General features: G+C 40.6%; 1 protein-coding gene across 4 annotated transcripts in view; it reads left to right on the top strand.

Annotated features, from left to right (window-relative positions):
* Positions 1 to 7515: 7515 nt before the first annotated feature.
* Positions 7516 to 19756, top strand: part of rasa1a (RAS p21 protein activator (GTPase activating protein) 1a) — a 23933-nt gene continuing 11692 nt past the window's right edge. For 3 of the 4 annotated variants that reach the window (XM_027002836.2, XM_027002834.2, XM_027002833.2), the window contains exons 1-2: positions 7516 to 8665; positions 19119 to 19271. In XM_027002836.2, coding sequence (XP_026858637.2) covers positions 8136 to 8665; positions 19119 to 19271 — 683 coding nt within the window. In that variant the 5' untranslated portion in view covers positions 7516 to 8135. Of the gene's footprint in view, positions 8666 to 12331; positions 12766 to 19118; positions 19272 to 19756 lie in introns of those variants that run through there. The other variant, XM_027002837.2, reaches the window with a different exon arrangement.

Genomic DNA, 19756 nt, shown 5'->3' with positions numbered 1-19756 from the left:
GGGCAGTCAATGTTTCGAGGTCCTACCTTAACTGACTCTGCCTGCACAAACTGCTATTTGCTAAAAATAAAAATAATAATAGAGCATTTAATATATCTTAAAACAGCATGACTTTACACTACCATTATAAACATACACATCCATATTACTATTTCATTATGATCTATGATGTATTATTTATCTTATTTATAACATGTTATCATTGCTTTTTAGGTCATTAGTATTGACCTGGGCTGTTGCTTTTCTCTGGTGTTGGTGGTGGGTGGGGGGTGGTGATTGGGATGTGGGGATTAGCCCATGGGGACAAGGGAGGCCAGCTCAGAGCATGTCTCCGGGGAGTTTCCATTATTTACAGTCTGCCTTCGTGCGTACCTGATGTGAGTTGACAGCAACCATAGGAGGCTCATGAATAAACCAGCTGGGTTCTTAAAAGCAAGCAGAGGTTCCCAGATTGTGAAGCATGTGCCTGCATGGCCAGAGCAAACTTGAATGTGTGTGTATCGTGGTGTATTTGAAGATGGTGAGGTGGCTTTACTTCCATGAATAGCAAGAGGAGATGATGAACTCAGCTAATAAGTCAAGGAGGAGCAAATGACATCACTTTTACTTTCCTCCTTCCTTTTGGTCTTTCTCTCTTTCTCTCTCTCACTCTCACTCTCTTTCTCACTTTCGTTTTGCCATAATTGGTTGTTGAAATGGCAGGGCCCTTATTGTCAGCAGTCTGTGATAAATGGACCGCTTTACGGAGGCCATGCCATATTGTCTGAATGAGTGAATGAGTGCTTCTTGCTCTCTTGAGACACTTTCTCCATCCATATTACACACACTTCCTGAGCGGCAAGTCACTGACTTCACATTCTTGTGTCTAGCAGATAACTAGTGGTAGCAGATAACCTCTCCACATTTAAAACTGAGTTCAATATTAATCCTAGAAGATTGTTTGGTTTGACTGCTGAAAAAGCGTGCATGAAGTAATCGTTTTCACAACTTCATTGTGTTGTCATTCAGAATCCTATCTGAAAAGCATAACTAATATTTCATGTTCAGTAGAAAGCAAATGTCTGAGACCATGACACTTCGACTGCAATTTGGCATTGGTATAGATTACCAGGCTTCAGTGGGGCTTCTACAACACTGATGCAATCAGATGGAAAATATCCTTCAACAGAGGTCTTTATTTTAGAGCACTGTCACATGAGTGGAGAATGCAAAGAGATTTTGGCTATTTAAGTCAATAAACAGTCATTGCCATGTAAATAAAAATATATGGCGTTACCATCATTTAAAAAAAAATGGTGTGTGAATATTTTCACTTTATATGAGGATTCTTCAAAGAGCTAAAAAAAATTTTGTCTGAGTACTCAATGTATTCTTGAAAAGTTAAGTCAAACTTTGTGTTTTTGTCAAATTCTGAAATAGTCCACAAACAGTTCTTCTAGCAAACGCGCAGCCTTTCAGGCGCTACTTGTGTTGCACATTGATGACAACTGGAGTCTTCTACACCATGAGGCTCTCTGGTCCTGTGTCTCTAACACGTAATGTCCATCCTCATTTCACACTCCACTTGTGCTCTTCTGTAGAAGGTGTGGCAACATAGGGAAGACTTGATCCTGAACTGAGCGTGGCCTTAACTGAGGCCATTTCAAATGTGGACGCACACCGTATGCCATGCCACGGCTCAGCTTTCATCACATCTGTCTGAGGGGGAGGCAGCGCGCTAAAAGGCTCCTCTCACCCGTACACATCCGCTCTAATACCAGCCGGCCTGCATTAAGAGTCTTGGACTATGGGACAGAAAGCTATCTACGTGAGGCTTTAAGGTATGGCCCTGTTATTGAGACTCATGACCAGCTTCTTTTTTTTCTAGAGGGAAGGCCCTTGGTGATAGCAGGCTTATTGGCTGCCTGAATGCTCCTGTCATTCTAGCCAGGCAAGCTGGTCCAGGAATGGAGGCATGTCGGTCCTGGGACGCTGGGCTGGAATAATCTGAAAATGCCATTAAAGCTACGACGCTGTAGGCACTGTGCCACAAAATGCATTTCTCAATCAAGTCACAGAGCTTTCAGTAGGTGCATGCTCCCTCTCTCTCTCTCTCTCTCTCTCTCTCTCTCTCTCTTGCTCTCTCTCTCCCACTCCAGCACTCTCTCTCTCTCTCTCTCTCTCTCTCTCTGACTCTCTTTCTACCTCTATTTCTGTCCCTCTCTCTCCTTATACCTGTCTCTCTGTCTCTTTCTCTCTGTCTCTTGAAGGTGTCTGTTTTGCAGCACCTCATATTGATTGTGTAGAAGAAACTCAGTTAGGCTGCAATAAGATACAAACAACACATGGCTGTGTTCTCCACTGAATTTCGCTGAACTTATGAAGAAGAACTCAGCAGAAGAGCACTAATGCAGATGTACATTCATTAGTGAGAGCTCTGTTTTCAAACAAACCAGCAAAACATGTTTACACTCACGCCCTTCTGGAACATCATCACTCTGAAGACTCCCTCTCCCAATTCAGACCCAGAAGCCCAACACACATGTAATTTTGCATGACAATGCTCCATTTAGTGTAATGACTCTTGTAACACCATGCAAATTAGGTGACATTATATGCACAACAGTAGCTCTCGGGAGAAATTAGATTACCAAATATATCTTGCTGGTTTCACTGCTTCACCATGACTCTCAAAAGGATTCCACACGGTGCAACTTCTCCTAAAAATGTCCTAGGACACTGGCTTTTTTAGCATTAAGGGGATGGCAGGGATGCTTTTTGCATCACTTTTTTTATTACGTAACTTCCCTGATGTCAGTTTTTTTCTTTTTTAAAATTCTTATCAAAGAAGAAGCACAGTCTTCCATTTGGCATTCTTTGACATAGGCCAGCCAATAAAAAAAATCCCATTTGACAGCTATTAATTTATCTGTGTTTATTCTTCCTCCAAGCGTTTGTTGTTCAGTCTGTCAGGTTCTGATTAATTTAAGCATTCCCAGCAGAATTAGTGAAGAACTCATTTAAGAGTGCAGATCTCATGCAAGTCACTCATGTATTCTATCTTTTGGTTTAAAGACTAGAGAAATCATTCTCAAAGCTCATAGCACATTGTGCTTGATTCCTGACATGTCTTTTGTCTTCCTAAATGTTAAATGGGTCATGCTGTTAACTCCTCAAGAAGTCTGTGTTCTTACAAACTCATGCACTGATCAATTAATGCATATATTCTTCAGAACAATTCTTCATATGGGAATGCTTAATAAAGCACACACAATAATAAGGAGTCTCTTAGAGCACCATATTACTGCACATTAATATAGAGGAGACACTGGGACAAACTAATGATCTGCTAACTGCTCCATGTAGAAGGCATTCTTTAGCTCTTTAAGAAACTGATTTCAGGTCAGTGTGAAAAGGGGAACTTTTACCATCATTGCTAACTGTAGCCTTAGTTGAGCCATTAATAAAACTCCCTGAGGATAATGGTAAGGACAGCAGAAGGAATCTTTGGGACCATGCTCCCACCTATTGAGGACTTGTCCAGGAAAGGTCATCTGTTGACAACCACCAGCATCACGGAAGCCTCCACCCTTAACTCTGACAGCCTGTTTTCCCTCTAACCCTCAGGTAAGAGATCCTGTAGCTTTTGGTGCAGTACTGCCAGGCTCCTTAAGAGCTTCTACCTTCTGCCATCAGTCTCTTGAATACAGTGGAACATGTGCAATATCTGAAATAACTCAATCCTTAATAGTTCATATTTGAATCCATATACAACATTTAGATTTTAGAGGATTTTAATTTATTCTTATAATTTATCTTTAGAACTTACTCTATGTTTACTCTATTTTATTTTTAGTTTCTTGTTTTTTCTCTATGTTTACTCTATTTCTCTATGTTTACTCTAGTTTATTTTTAGTTTCTTGTTTTTTCCTGTGTTTTAATTGGTAAAGACAAATGTTACAATTACATTCTGCTCTTTTTATAGTTAAATCACAATAAAGAAATTTTGATTCTCTAAACTTGAAAACATCATGGACACATACACTTGTGCTTTCCCAAGGCCCCAAAATGATTTTTGGGAAATGAAGCGTGTATGGCTTCTGGCATACTGGTTCATTCAGTACATTTCAAGATGAATGCCAAGAGAGCTAAATTTCTGAGGCCCCAGTTAAACAATGGGAACAAGCACACACGTGGAGAAACCCGCCTTCAGTTCAGACTTGTTTTATCCCGCAACCTATTCACAAATGGCACACGGCATGGCTGTGAAGTAAGAGAGGCAAAGAGAGATGGGAAGATAACATCACATCTAAAACATGTGACATGAGACAGAAATACGGCATGTGGACGTGGTGATAACAACCTGATCTGAAGATCTTTCATAATAATGAACTCAGATAAGACAACTAATGATTGCTATATTTAAGGGTGCACTAGGCCATTTAAAGTACCAGTGAGTAGGTAATTATAATGCGATGTGCAATACCACACAGCATTATGACACATAATACCCATCTATTGATATATTAACACTGCCATGTGTCTTTGGTGCTTTGAGGTAACTGGAGCACTACTTGAACATTCATGGTTTTCCCCTCATTTCTGTAATCTGAACTTGCATAACACTCATTTCTTAAGTGTCCCATAGAGAGTTACCACCTTTGCACTGCATCTTTCCTTCACATGACACTAATGGTGTATCCCTGCTTTAAAGTAGCACTCAGGTTGTATTAAATTTTCATATAAATGCAAAAGAAGATTCCTTACAAGGGAAACTGGGCACAGTTAACTGGGTCTACAAGGAAAAACAAGGTCACAAATGAATATGCATGACCTAGTGTCCTTTTATGAAGAACTTGCTGCCCTGGTTTAAAATGTATGTGAATACAGATATAGAGATAAACCTGGTATTTGTATGAGAAGTCGAGGAAGAGAAAGAGGTGGGCCAAGCTTTTGAGGTGGTTGTTCCTAATGAAACAGCCTAGTGATATTGATGGAACAGTGCTCTGGGTTATTAGTGGGGCTTAGAGTGTCTAGAAATGAGGTTTCCACAGAGTATGGCACTGTTAACTTTAATGCACACATCCATCACAGCCAGCTTGGGCGAAGCACCCTGTGCACCACTAGAATACAGGGGGAGACTTCACCAGGGCATCGACTCTACTCTCCCTTCTTCTCCATCTTCCTCTCCATCTTCCTCTTCCTCCTCCCTATGGTATGCACTCACAGTGTGCTCAAACACTTTCACTACAGGACCTGTATTCTTGCTGATGAATAGGAGGAGCAACATCCCTCCACAGCTGCTCACACACTTTCGCACTGACTCTCATTCTCACCCTTGTGCAAACACTCATGCTTGCATATGCACACAATGAGAGAGCACATATTTCTTCAGCAGGCACCGTTGCTCCTACACTCTGCTTACTGACAGATGACTTGCTGCACCCTGCCCTGAACTTCATTATGCCCACTCAGACCGGATAGCAGGAAGCAGGGACAACCATCCCACTCGCTCACAAATCACCCCCTCCCCACCATGCCAGAGCCTCACACCCAGCAGAGCACTCCAGTAACACCGCTGAGAACGTGGCCCACTCCTGCCTGGAGCTCAGAGAAGGATTACTGTGCTTTTGGAGGAGGATGGGCAGGAAATGTGCCTTGTACGATTCCTCTACGCCATCTGGTTTGGCGACTCATGCTGTGTTCTAATGTAGTCCACAAACCTGTTCGCTAATGGTGTCAAGGGATAGATTTCAAGAATCACAGTGGGTTGTTTATCATTATAAACAGGAAATGTACCTAATGTACCTAATGTTATCATGTTGATGTATATGTTTCACAAATAATTGGTGAGTAGAAGTTCATCCAGAGAGATTAAACTGATAGCAACATGCAAAAAGCATTCACAGTCCTTAGCCTTTCTTTTCCATTACAAGTGAAGGCGGTAAGAGGTCCTGGATTTTTTGTCCCTGAAACAAAAAATTACGTTACAGCTGGTTTTCCATTTATCTTTCCTCTGTCGACTGTGGGTTAGACGTGTGTAGATGTGGCTTTATTAGTGGGAGGGGTGTGTGTGTGTGGTGGGGGGGTCCAGAAGAGGCTGGTCACATCATATCAGAGAGCAGAGAGCTAGAGGACAGAGAAGTAGAGGGCGGAGTTGACGAAGAGTGACAGCACTTGGCAGCGGGTTGCCAGTCGGCCCTGCCTCTGCTGGCCTGTGTTTAAGGGACTTGAGAGAGGAGGTCATCAAAAGTGCAAAGTGCAAAACAGCCAAGGGGTGTGTGGGAAATAAAATGTCAGAGGAAAGGGGGGGGGGGGGTCTGAGGGGCGTGACAGCCCTTGGAGGGAGACCTGGGCGGGGGGCTGTGGGACAAGGGGGGACAAGGGGGGACAAGATGAGTCAGATAGAGGGAAATGAGACAGGCTGTTTTTTGAGGTATTTGTAAAGGTGAAGGTGAAAGACATGCAGCTGCTGTAGACAGACTGCAAGCCAGAAGAGCAAGAGGAGACATTTAAAAATTATAAAGAAAACAATTATCACAGATTTCAGATTAATCTATTGCTCTTCTATAAGAATTAGTCATAACTAAGGACTCTAGATGGGATTAAGACATCTGAACATAATGTTGACACTGACACTGCTTTACTTTAGCAGCAGATCGTGATTATGGACAAAGTTGAGTGTTTACTGAGAAGTGGATGGACAGCGCTTACAATTAAGTCAAATGAAACTAAGGCTGTGCATGTGTAAGGAAATTACGGATTAGGGATTGATCATCTGAATTACAGTGGGGCATGGCAGAGTATTTGGTCAAATTACTAACTCTAGATATGGGGAATGTCACTGAGCAGACGCAGATGTTTGGACTGGAGGCAAGAGTGGCGGTGAACACAGATGCATCCACAGCCCTCTCAGTTCCCAGGAGTGGCGGTGAACACAGATGCATCCACAGCCCTCTCAGTTCCCATGGCTACATCACATTTTTATCTGATTACTCGTTTCCAGCAACAACTCCACTCTCACTTAAGCAAAGCAAACAGAAGCAAGGTATGAAAATAAATCTGGGACTGCAAGAATAATCAGATTAATGAAGCATTTGCTGAAAAATAGAAGCCATGTTTGTTCATATAATGTAAAAATATTTTAAATAACAGTACCAGTAAGTTGAGCTAATGTGCTTGTGTGACTTATCCGTTGCGGACGGGATTTTGTTTGGTTCACAATGTATTCGACTGAGGTCTCATTTGTACATATTCAAACTAAACACGCAATTTGTAATACTCTTGTTCGTATAAGAACCTTCGGAGAACACTGAAATCAGCCCATTTACGTAACTCTACGTTTAATTACATTACAGCAAAGACAAATAAACTAAATTGTAGGAATAAATAACGTATATAATGTATACTACAAACCTTAACTCGGAACAACGATCGAAGGATGAGCTATTTCTCAAAGTAGATGTAATCGAATTCGCAAGAGCTCGACACTCTATTAATACGGTCTGCACGCGGGCGAGCACGCGCAGGGAAAGGAGTGGGGCTGGGAGCAGTTGTGGCAAATGTTCCACCAGTCCACTAATCTCGAAAGAAAAGGTAATTCACGCAGCAAGAAAAAGCATTGTAACTTGTTCATTGAGTGGAAATGAAGAAAGAAAAAAGTATCGGATACTAAAACGCTACTGTGGACCGTTTCAGATAAAATCTTGAGCCTTTTTTTTTTAACTCATTGGAAACAAAATAACAGCTACAAAAAGACTGGCGCACACACTGACAATAAAACCGCAGATTCCCGTCAAGTGGACTGCTACCAAGAACTGGCACCACGGGAAGCCAGGGGCTAATTACTTTCGTTATTCTTCTTTTATGATATTTCATCTACATAATTTCGAATCAGTGTGAATTTCTGTAAACTCGAAACTCAGGAAACAATGAAGACATAACTCATCAAGTGTGCCGTCAGCTAGCCTGGCTAGCATTGTGTGTTGTGGGACTAGCCAGAGCTAGCTACGTGAGCTAGCTTGTGAGCTGGCTAAGCGTGAAGTGTTTTCCAGCAAAGTTTTTGGCGTTAGTTTACACATCCCAAAAGACTGGAAGAGTGTTTCAGGTTAAAAAAGAAGGGCCGGCTCTCTTCTTAATTCACCTTCACGCATTTAATGGACGCAGAAGTCAGGAACGAGGGTAGGGGTACCGTATCATCGGGGACAGGGGTTAAAGACAGCAGAGGCCCTGAGACGACCCAGTTTCCGTTTTATCCCAAGACGAGTAGAGTGCGGGTTAGTGATTTGGGCCAGGGACTTGCGCAAAGCTTTCGCCACCCTTCTAACACATCCCCAGACAGCCTCACCGACATGATGATTTACCCGGTTACCGGAGAAGATCTGACTGGGCCAGCACTGGCCGCTGCAGGGAGTGGCGGCCACACCATATCTCATGGAGCAAGCTCAGGGACTAGTGGACTGTGCTATTCCCCCACCTCAGAGGGACCTGATAGCCGTATGTCACCCACCTCAGCAGGTTCTGATGGGCCTTCTGTCTTCCCACCATTGCCTCCACTGCCTCCACCGCCTCCACCACCACCGGGTTACGGAGCACACGGGAGTGTGGACGAAAGCGATCAGCAGGATGGACCGGAATATGAGGAAGAAGAGGCTGTTTTCTCACTCTCTGCGCCACCCACTAACCAGTAAGGATGTCTTTCATTCTTTAGAAACTGCCATTTCTTTTTCTACCCATGTGTAAGTAATGAATGATGGGGATTATTCTCTCATCAGCCATGCACCTTCTTAACAGTTGCAGCAAGTTTCAGTAGTTTAATCACATTAAGACTTGTTGCAATCCAACATTCATATTCGGCCCAAAAGCCAAGGGGTCCAGTTATGCATGCTTACAAATTCTGATTAATTTTGCAGTTCTACTCAGTGTAGGCCCATCTTCGTAGTATGCATCCCCTTTTAGATGCACTCACATGCAGCATAGCCTGTTGACTGATTTACTTATTTACAAAAAGTAAAGACTACAACAGTGATTATCAAAAGACAGCATTAAAAAGTAACAACTGCTTGTTTTGTCAAACCCTTGACAAAATTTTGAAAATGTATACCACCACTCTTATACCAGGCCTATATTATTCTTATGGCTGTGAACAAGTTCAAGCATATTACAGTTAACTTACTTATTAACTGTAAATTAAGTGTAGGACTATTGTGGTTCTGTGTGAACAATGGAGACAGGTGTAACACATTAGTACACATTAGAACTCCTGTTGAACATAAGGTTGATAGATGACTAATAGCAGTTGTATCAAAAACTTTCAACTTTCTTGTTTCTGTGGAAAAAGAACACCCGTAACACCCAAAATGTGTTTCTCAGTTCCTGTTGGCTCAGAAGTTATAAGTAGCCTTTGATCATTCAAAAGTTAAAGGATATATATAGTCACATAGTTACATTTGTGTGGTTGGCTAAAGGCAAGAGTTGCAAAAATGTAGCCAGCACAGCTAGCTTTCCAAATTACCTCATACAATTTAGGTTTTTCAGTACATAAGTCTAAAATAGTAGTACTCACTAATACTTCTCAATAAGCCAGTAAATGTTAGATGTGAACTTGTTGATGAACCTTTTTGACAAGTTATCAGAAAATAATGGCATATTATTTAATGTGGTACTATTCTGATTGAGAAGCAGTCATTAGTTTTGTAATAGTGGCTTAATTCAAAATAAACCAATCACTTAATAAATTAATTATATAATGGATTTTTTCTGATTTGAGTTGCTGATGGATTTTGTATGATGCGTCATATCATATTGTCATATTGTATAACATATTGTAGACTTTTATGACTGCTTGGTTTCCTACATGGCTAAATAGGAATATTTTACCAGCTTGTAAGCATAGAAGCCATGAAGGTGACACTCCAAGTAAAATTCCAAGGCATTCTTTCATCTTGTGAAAACCTCTGTATTATCAGCATGAACATGAACATGCACTCTTCACGATTCTTCACAAATTTCTTCTGGTCTATCGCACCAATATTTCCACAGATTATAGTGGCATTGTGTGTAGGCTGTGCACTATGAACTGTCATGTATTGGTGCTTATTATAAAAGGTAGTCTTCATTCTTCTGCACACAGTGGTATTCAGTTATTCACTGAATTATGCTTGCGTGATAGACTGCAGACTGATATAAGGATGGGAATGTGCTGGGAACTTGTAGCTGAAGGACCCTATCAACATGGTTGGCGAGTTAAGGGAAGGTTGGGCAGCATCTGATACTCAAGATCAAAGGTGTGCCATAATCTTATCCTTTCAGCAGTAATGTGAAACCAGCTTCAAATTAAAATGCTGTCAATAAAAGTCTGTTCCATAAAAGGATTTATCTGTGCTTTCTGATTTCATGCACAGTTATGTTCAGTTTTTCAACTGTCATCTCAACAGATGATTTTTGTTTAGCTTTAATTTTAAGTACATATGTGCAATCAAGACAGAAGATGCTTTTATGTAAAAGGCATACATATTCACAAAGAAATATTGGGCTGTAAAGTCAGTTTAATCCATTACTATCCTTTCCATGTGACTGAAATAGCTCAGTTATTGTCCGGTATATGGTATTCATGTCAATCCGAAATTAAGCTTGAACATCTACAGTGCCATTTCTTTAATTCCGTCATGGCACTGTTTGTTGTTGTTATATTATATTATTCACTTGAAATATTACTGCAATGTGAGAGAGCAGTGGAATAAATTGTGGCTCTTGCTCTGGGATGTGCAAACTCATTCCTTTGTGAATTGTAAGGAGGTAACAATGTGGTATAGTTTGGAAAACCTTCACGAGCCTGGACAAAGTCCCTTATGTGCAGCATGTGTGACTAAACATAGTGCTTTGTAGCATGCCAGAGACAGCAACAATCATCGAGCACACTTCATTCATAAACAGAAGTGTCATCACTAGGACAGATATTTCACAGATGCTTACTAGTCTTCTGTTTATTGAAAGCAAAACAAAAGTTTAAACAAGGCCCCGCTCTACCAAGGCTCAGACTAAAACCAAAGGCACATTTGAAAATGGGTATTTGATCTTGAGTTTCCACGAAGATTAGAGGGGATTTTGAGACATAAACAGTTTCTTTTGAGAGCAGCGGGTTGGGCTTGGGTACAGGGGTGAGGCGGGGGAGGCTGGATTTTGAGATCAGTGGTGCTGCTACTGTATGATATGTGGTCGCTCATATAACTCTCCCTCGCAGTAGTGTTAATTGAGCTCCCATGCTGCTTAACTGTCTTCATAGAAATATGGAGCCAGTGGAATGCCAAGTAGCACAGGATCTGCATAGGCTAGACTAATCTGGGATGCTTTAGGTAACAAAGCATAACTTTTTACCGCCTTTTTTGTAACATGTATAATTTTTGCCAAGCATCTTTTGCAGTATCTTGAAAGGCCCTTTACTCTGTCTTAATAAGATACCTTATGTCTTTGATGAAGATAGATGAAGGCCCATTGTGGAGGGTATGTGTACAAATGCCACTAGATAAGTGAGTATTTATATATATTAAAAACAATCTGATGTTGCAGTAGGCTACTATAGGCATTATACAGTAGTTACATAGCTTAGTAAGCTGTTCACGTTAACTAACCTTACCCTAAACACAGGTTCCTCTGTACAGAAATATTGTGCAGAATACTTTGAACATTTTAAAATAACTGGTCTTTACAGGTGCTCGTACAGATTGGGTAAAAGATCAGATTTATGCATTTAATGACAACTTGAACATATATTCACAATTTCCTTCTGGTCTTTCACACCAATGCTTCCACAGATTACAGTGGCATTGTGTATAAACTGTTCATTATGAACTGTTAGAATCATCATGTACTGGTCCTCATTCATTAGCCCTCCATCTGTACATCAGGCTTGCCACCTCAGAGTCTAACAAGCTGTGACGCCCTGTCATGCATGAAGAAAAACAAAGTTGATTTGCAGCTGTTCCTGGATTCCTACTCAACACTACCATTTTTCCAGCATGGAAACTTTCAAAAAATATCTTGATTGGCCCAGGAAAGTTGGATAATGGCTGATTGCTAAGTAGATGTTGGATGTTAAAATGACATTCTTAGTGCAGGGAAGATAAGTTCTTTGATCCTGTGTAGCATTTTTGTTATTGGTTCCCAGAGGTGTTTAATAATACAGTTTTTATTGGCCTTTTGAGATCCCTTCACACACTGTAGTGGCAGTGCAGAAGCGGCTAGTCTGAGGTCTTCGGACCACCTGCAGTCCCCTCCCCATGCCCCTCCCTATTCCTCTCCCTACCACCTCTTCGCATCGTAGGAACTCTCTTCCTACACTCTGTGGCTACTCTCTTCCACAAGCCTCTTTAGGCTCACTCTTGGCTTTATGTGATTCCTTTCAATGCAAGAACTTCAAGCAGGAAATATCACTGTAATAACACTCATCCCTCACAGAAACTTACACAGTCATCACAAATTAATAGCAGCAAGCGGAGGTCTTTCATATAAGGCTGCTTTTGCTGTACTAAACGTATATGAGGGATAGTCCGCCGTCCCCTCCCCTTACCAGGGTGGGATGTAGTCATTACACTGAATGACACCCGAGTGATGACTTCAGCTATGCAGTGGCTCCTTGGACTCGTAGCGCGGACCAAGCTGGAGCTGTGTCGGTTATGTCTGGCTGGTCGGAGGAGGCAGACGCCCGTAGTTCAGTAGCGAAGTGGGCTTACTTTGGCAGCAAGAGCACACGCCCTAGACAAGGATGCAGCAAAGGATGAATCCGGCGTAAGTGGGACACAATGTAGGCACCGCTCGCTTCGGTGCTTTGTGCCATGTGGAGAGCTTGGTTTCGCTTGCCGAACGTATCAATTTTATTACAGTGTTTTCACCTATGGATTTAGAAAGGTTACAGCAGAGTTCGTGATAATGTTGTTTAGTGTATTCTTTGTTTATAAATAATTCTAGATAATTTGTCTGTATTTAAATGATGCTTTTCTTAATGTTCTTCTCTCCTTGCACTTTAAACATTGTTGTAGAGTTTTCTTTTGTTGTCGTGTATTTGCATTCATTATACTGTTAGAGCTCTGTTGGTGCTTTGTCTGAGCTAGCTTGTTCATTAAAACTTTGAGAGTTGCAGAAACTGCCACAGATGTGCCATAACTAGCCCTGAGTTTATGAACAACTATCGTCATAAACCTACCCTGTTTTACATTTAGTGGCTGAAGTCTTGTAGTACTGTAGTTTAAAACGTTTATTTCAGTTGCAACTGAGGATTTAAGATCATTGAATGTGGAAGTAGATTAAGTTTTTTAGTAGAACCTTCATAGCTTTGTTGTGTGTGTGTGTGTGTGTGTGTGTGTGTGTGTGTGTGTGTGTGTGTGTGTGTGTGTGTGTGTGTGTGTGTGTGTGTGTGTGTGTGTGTGTGTGTGTGTGTGTGAGAGAGCGAGCGAGAGAGAGAACGAACGAATGAACACTTGTGTTAAATTCCCTGATGACAGCTGGCAGCACAGTACACAGACATTTTTAATGTAAAGTGGTACAGTTTCCTCATTTGTTTGTTGATGATGACCAGTGACTTTATCTTTGGACATGCACTCGAGCTGAGCAGAATACAGTTGGGGAGAGAGAGACATCTAAAAGTTCCTTGATTGGACAGGGAGGGGGATTGGGTTGGTGTGGCAGAGAGTGACCCCTCAATCAAGCCACAACAAGCCCAGGCTTTCCTTGTTTCCTCTGAGATGAAGCCTTGTAAATTGAGAGGTCTCCTCTTTTTTTTTTCTCAGGATGGCTGCCATAGACTGACCACAAAAAGGTCATGTCCTGTTTTCAATAAGATGAACCTGAAGCCTGGAGAGAGAGGAAGAGATTATTGTACTGATGTATGCTGGTATCTTGTCAGTAGTGTTTCGAGGTCCTACTTGTCCAGGTTGTTTGGGTCTAGACATACATTTGTTATAAATCACATGAACAGTTACATGCATTGGTCTTTGCACTTTTTGATCAAGGGCCTTTGTTTTTGCTGTTATGTTGTTTGTTAATGAACAAATGGGGAAGTAAATAATGGGTCATGCCATGCAGAGTTGATCTGTTTTGGTTTTTTTTTATTTTTTTTATCAATTTTCTGAGGCTCAGAAGATGTGACATAACATGTAATCTCTCTTACTGCATTTATTCTGGGGCCCATCTTCAACTGTTAGCTAGTATAGGCATTTAATCACTTGGGGAACCATACAACTTAGATTTATGTTGTTGGCTTTTCCTTTTTTATCTGTTGCTGTATCATTTTTAAAATGTTGCTCTGTCCTCTCCCAGCAGGCTAATATTCAGTCATAAAACAGCTCATCAAAAAGGTAAAATATCCAATTTCAATTAGGATTAGGGTCGTGCAAGTTGTTTTCTTTTTGTTTCATTTTTTTTTGTTTTTGTTTTTTTGATAGCATATGGTGCATAACAGCCGGCTCCTAGGGATTAAAATGGTTACAGGCATGAAGGGGTGTCTGTGTGTTTGTGTGCCGGGGGGGGCAGTTGAGAATTGTCACACTTGTGCACATAACACACTGTAAGAGTGCACTCTGTCCAAGCCATCATGTTTCCTGTTCCTGTGTTTGGTGAGTGAGTTGGTCTAATGCAGTAGAAAAGCTGTTGCAGTGTTGCTGTCAGATGTAAGCTCAATGCAGAATGTATGACAACAAGACTAGCAGCCAATCTCACCCAAACGTCTCAGTGAAATTGTCAAATCATGTACTAGATAGATAGACAAACATCTCTAAAGAGGTGGATTCAGGGAGTGACAACTGTAGTGCACTGTAATAAAAGCTGCAGTGGAGATCAGCTGTGCAAACAAAATATTTCTGAACTTCTAAGGAGGACTTCTGTATAGAACGTCCTGTACCTCTGGAATCCTTGTGTACTATACTCTGTATCTTTAACATCAGTTGCTCTCTGGAATCTTCAAATATATTTATGTGCCGTTTTTTTAATTGTTACTGCAATATTAGGCACTGCAGTATTGGTATCGCAGAAGGGTACAGTGTGTCTAATGTTCCAGATGAGTATTTTGTGGGTATTTTAATTGATCTTAGCATTCAAATGATGACACATTATTATTTTAGTCAAAAGTAATGCAGGCTAGTCTTTAACCATGTCTCATTAAAGGTTCCTAAGTGTTTTATACGCTACTGCAAGGCACATCACAGTAGATACTTTAGCCATTAATATTTGTGCATATTATGCAGTTCTATTTTCCATATGGCCTACTTATACACTTATTTATACTGCTAATCTTAGATGATCACTCCTAAAATGTATCAAGGACTTATGTTGCATATTACTTGTACATGCATAAAGTACAAGATGTAGTTTATTCGTGTAAATTGTGTTTTATATCTTCATTTTGATCGAAGCCCACTCTCAGCAGGAAATCTTTGGAGTCCATTTGGTTCCTCTGGCATTTCTTGGACATGCTTGGAACACTGCAACAGCTGCACATAAAGCTTAAGGTCAACCAGCTCAGATCTAATGTTGCACCATTAGTTTTACCAGAAAATATAGCGTGTTTGCCAGTTGAATAAAGGAGTGTTGTGGTGATTTTATGAACATTGGTAACTGTAATATAGTGCATCTACATTAGCTCTATATGGTTGCTACCCATTGCCTCATTTCATGCTGTGACATGATCAGGCATTCCTTAGTATGATGAAAGTTGTACTTGTGTATGGTCTCGCAAGCTGGAGAAGACCATATTTGCTTAGTGTTTGCCTGAGAAGTATGAGTAGAAATTGAACTTGACAATTGTCTAACATTGGTCTGTAATTCTTACCATTTCTCGTCTTTAGCAAATCCGCTCATAAGAAAATGTCATGGGTCATTCCCCGTCCAGAGCATTTCTGCACTAAACATCTTTCGTGTATTTTAGCTTTATGGTGTGTTTCTTTGTTTTTCTGAAGTCATGAGCAAACACTGTCATTTCTCACTGCCAAAGATGCTACACTGCAAGAAATATGAAGTTCCTTATAATGGCAGGCTGTCGATTGTGTTTTGCAGACAAGAGACTGAAAATAACATGGGACCGCCTTCTTTTTATTTGCACTTTATATTTTACCACTCACGTCGGCAGTAACTCAAGAGGTGTGATAACCATGAACATTTGACCACATTTGAACGTTGGTTTGGTTTAAGAGCTAAATGTACCTACAAGTGAAAATAAATTGTACCTGTCCATTATTCTCATTTTTCTAGTTTTTTGTTGGAGATATGCTTCTCAATACCCAGCATATAGAAGAATATCTTTGTAACAAAATTCATTGTGATTTTTGGTCTTGCTTAAGTAAATGCTACTGTGAATTGATATGCTATGAGTTCCAGACATGTCAAATTAACATTACATAGCTAGCTCACTACTGTGCTGTGTGTGTAATGTAATGTAATGTTTTTTTTATATAGATAGATAGATAGATAGATAGATATATATATAGATATATATATCTATATCTATATATATATCTATATAGATATAGATAGATATATAGATATATATATATATATATATCTATATAGATATATATATATATAGATATATAGATATATATATATATATATATATATATATATAGATATACACACACACACACAGATATATACACACATACATACATACATAACACTTTTATTTTTATGGCCAATGCTCAGCTTTTTTTTTTTTCCCTCTGGATTTATTGCATATAGAAGAATGCACAGAACTGTGAGATTCAGTAATCACAAACAGGTCTTACACACTGCTTTTGCACATTTGAGCAATGGAATGTTTTTGCACAGCGGCAGGAACGCACGTGAACACGTGCGCAAGAACACAAACTTGAAAGCATGGACTTTGGGACAGGCCCTATTTGGACATGGTTTTGGTCCCAACGTCGCTCCTCTTTCTCCTAGTACACGGCTGCCAGCCACAGATTTACAAGACTGTAGCCACTGAGCTCATTAGCTGATCTGCTAATAACTCTCCCCAGCTGCTGTCATTTTTATTATGTAAAGTAGTGTTGGGCAGCAAACCCTCAGTGAATTCTTAGGGACCTTTCCTCTGCATGTCTATGCAGTTTTTACTCCTATAAAAAGCTTCATGGAGTCTGGTCTCCCTGATGTCAGGTAATTTTTCATACAGAGTATTTCTGCTCTATCATTTATATGGTGAAGTTTGTTTCTAAAGTTTGTGTTGTCGTATGGATTTTATTTGTTGTTTTTATTTTGTTGTTTTTTTCCCCCACTTTGCAGTAGCTGTAGGAAATCTCTACATGTCGATGTAGGAGATCTCTGTAATGGCAGACTGCCGGTTGGCAGGCTGTCTGTTGTCATCTGTGAAGACCACATACTGAAAATAACACAAGGCCTTCTACTCTCATTATTTGCTTTTTATATTTTACCACTCGCCTCAGCAGTGAGAGCAGAATTTACCTCAGGAGTGAGGAAGCATTCGAATGTGTGTTTGGTTGAAGAGCTGAACACACAATGCTGCTGCTGCAAGTAACCTGCACCACTGAGAGTCCTTCATTAGTCTCACAACATTCAGCTATGTCAGTGGCAGATGTGCTTCTCAATACTGAGTGGTTGTTGTCACCTGTGCAGAGACCAGTTTCTGAGAGATAACACAAAGGCTTTTTCTCTCCACTTGCCAACACACTCCCATCAGTGTTAAACATTTATTCACCCACCATTACCACATGCTCTCCACTTCCTCTTAACCACACATACACATATACTTAGTCAAAGACTCCTTCCACATAGCGTTAGAAAAAAATTGAGATCCTGTTATTTTTAGTGCACACCAGTGAGAATTCTGTACAGGTTCTGATAACCTAATGAATATATACTGAGATTAAACTAAAATGTAATTAATGCAAACACTTATGTGTAAATGGCTCAAATTAAATAAGATCAGTATTATGGCCATGAAAATAAACATTGTCTCCACAGTTTTCCTTGAGTTTAAATACTGGAGATAATAAAATTGTACTACTAATCCCATACCAAGACTGCAATCTTAATCAGTTACCTACCAATACCATACAATACCACATACCTGGGGTATCATGCATTTTCATGTAAAAGCTTTACAACCTTTTGCATCCAGGCTTATATATTTATTAACCTCTTTTCAAACAGCATATAGCCAATTAGTCTTGAAGTATTTTTGTGTCACAACCTTTGAACATAGTCCACCGAGCCAAAAAAGCAGCCATGTTCTATAGTTACTAGATAGTAGGCTTGTCTCTGACCCCCCCCCCAAACACTCTCCTCTTCACCAGACTTGCACAGCCTTGTCACCAGGGAAGATTCCTCAGCATTCTGGCCAACTCCTTGGTCTTTTCTCTTTATAGCTGGACTCTTGCTCTTGTGAAAAAGAAGTGGCCCTTTAAGCCTCGGCTGAAAACTGCTTGCGCAGCATTTGTTCGTCTTGCCCTCTTGTCTGCCTTCATACTTTCTTTTGTGCTCTCTCTCTCTCTCTCGCTCTCGCTCTCATGCACTTCTCACTTGCTCTCTTCTTATTCTTTTTCTTCCATCCTCCCACCCTGCCGCCCTGTGGGTTCCAGGTTGCTGGGTGCCATACCAGTAAGGGGTGTTAATTTTTATCACCGGGACCTAAATCCACTGTATATTTTAGCTGGTGCTGTTAAAAAAAGCTACTATTTAATTTATTTGGTGGGAAGTTTTTAATGGCCTGAGATTATGTATAAAAGCTTTTTAGCCTCCATACTGTACTGAGCTGCCTTCTTAAGGCAAAAATTTCACTACTGATATATTTGGATGCTTCCATCCCTGGATGTTGGTCCTGACATGGGTGGAAAGTCTCCACACGGCTAGGAAAGCCTTTTAGAATATTATACAAGCACTTCTGAAGTGCAGCCTTGTCTCACCTTTCCTGATAAACTCTGTTAGGCTGAGGCACTCCACAATAGAAATTCATTATTCTGCCCTCCATGGACCAGTTGGCACAATGCTGAAAGCAGATTTAGCTCAGAATGCAAAACACAGGCCTAATTATGTTATCAGAGTAAGTGTGCCATTAAGGAAATGAAACTAAAAGCTGTAATATTCATAACACATGATTGAGCTTTCAATACTGACATCTGTTGTTTGTGCCCCAGATGGTACCATGGGAAGCTGGACCGGACAATTGCAGAGGAGCGTCTCCGTCAGGCTAGGACCCCGGGCAGCTACCTAATCAGGGAGAGTGACCGACGGCCTGGGTCCTTTGTGTTGTCCTTCCTCAGCATGACCAATGTGGTCAACCATTTCAGGTATGCATCGGGCCATCAACTCTCAGCCCTGTGGGACCCTGACCCATCTTAGCACCACAGGCCTGAATGAAGCCACAGGCAAGCTGCCCTTGTATACCTGCCCAGATGATAACAGCTGCTACAGATAAATGAGGTGTTTGTAAGCATTTAATTCATCAAAGGTGTGGTTGTTGGAACTTAGAGACTTTTAAGTGGAGCTTTAGAGACTTGCGTTTATATTTGAAAGGTGACTGAGGAAGGAATCTTAGAGAGAATGCAAAAGCATAAACAGACACGGAGCTGAATGTGGAATACTCATACATACCGACATTTTAAAAGTAACAAATAACTAAGCCTGTTGAAGATTAAAAGCCTGAGCAATGGCAACATTTAACAAGAATATTAAATAAATATTTGATTATAATGTTAAATATTTAACTATACCACCACTTCATTTAAATACTCAATTAGATGTCTCACATTTAAAGAAACAGCACACACTTTGT

The sequence above is a fragment of the Electrophorus electricus genome, chromosome 9 (genome assembly GCF_013358815.1).
Source record: "Electrophorus electricus isolate fEleEle1 chromosome 9, fEleEle1.pri, whole genome shotgun sequence".
Taxonomy (NCBI): domain Eukaryota; kingdom Metazoa; phylum Chordata; class Actinopteri; order Gymnotiformes; family Gymnotidae; genus Electrophorus; species Electrophorus electricus.
Note: the sequence above shows the minus strand (reverse complement) of the source record. Positions and strands in the feature narration are given on the sequence as shown.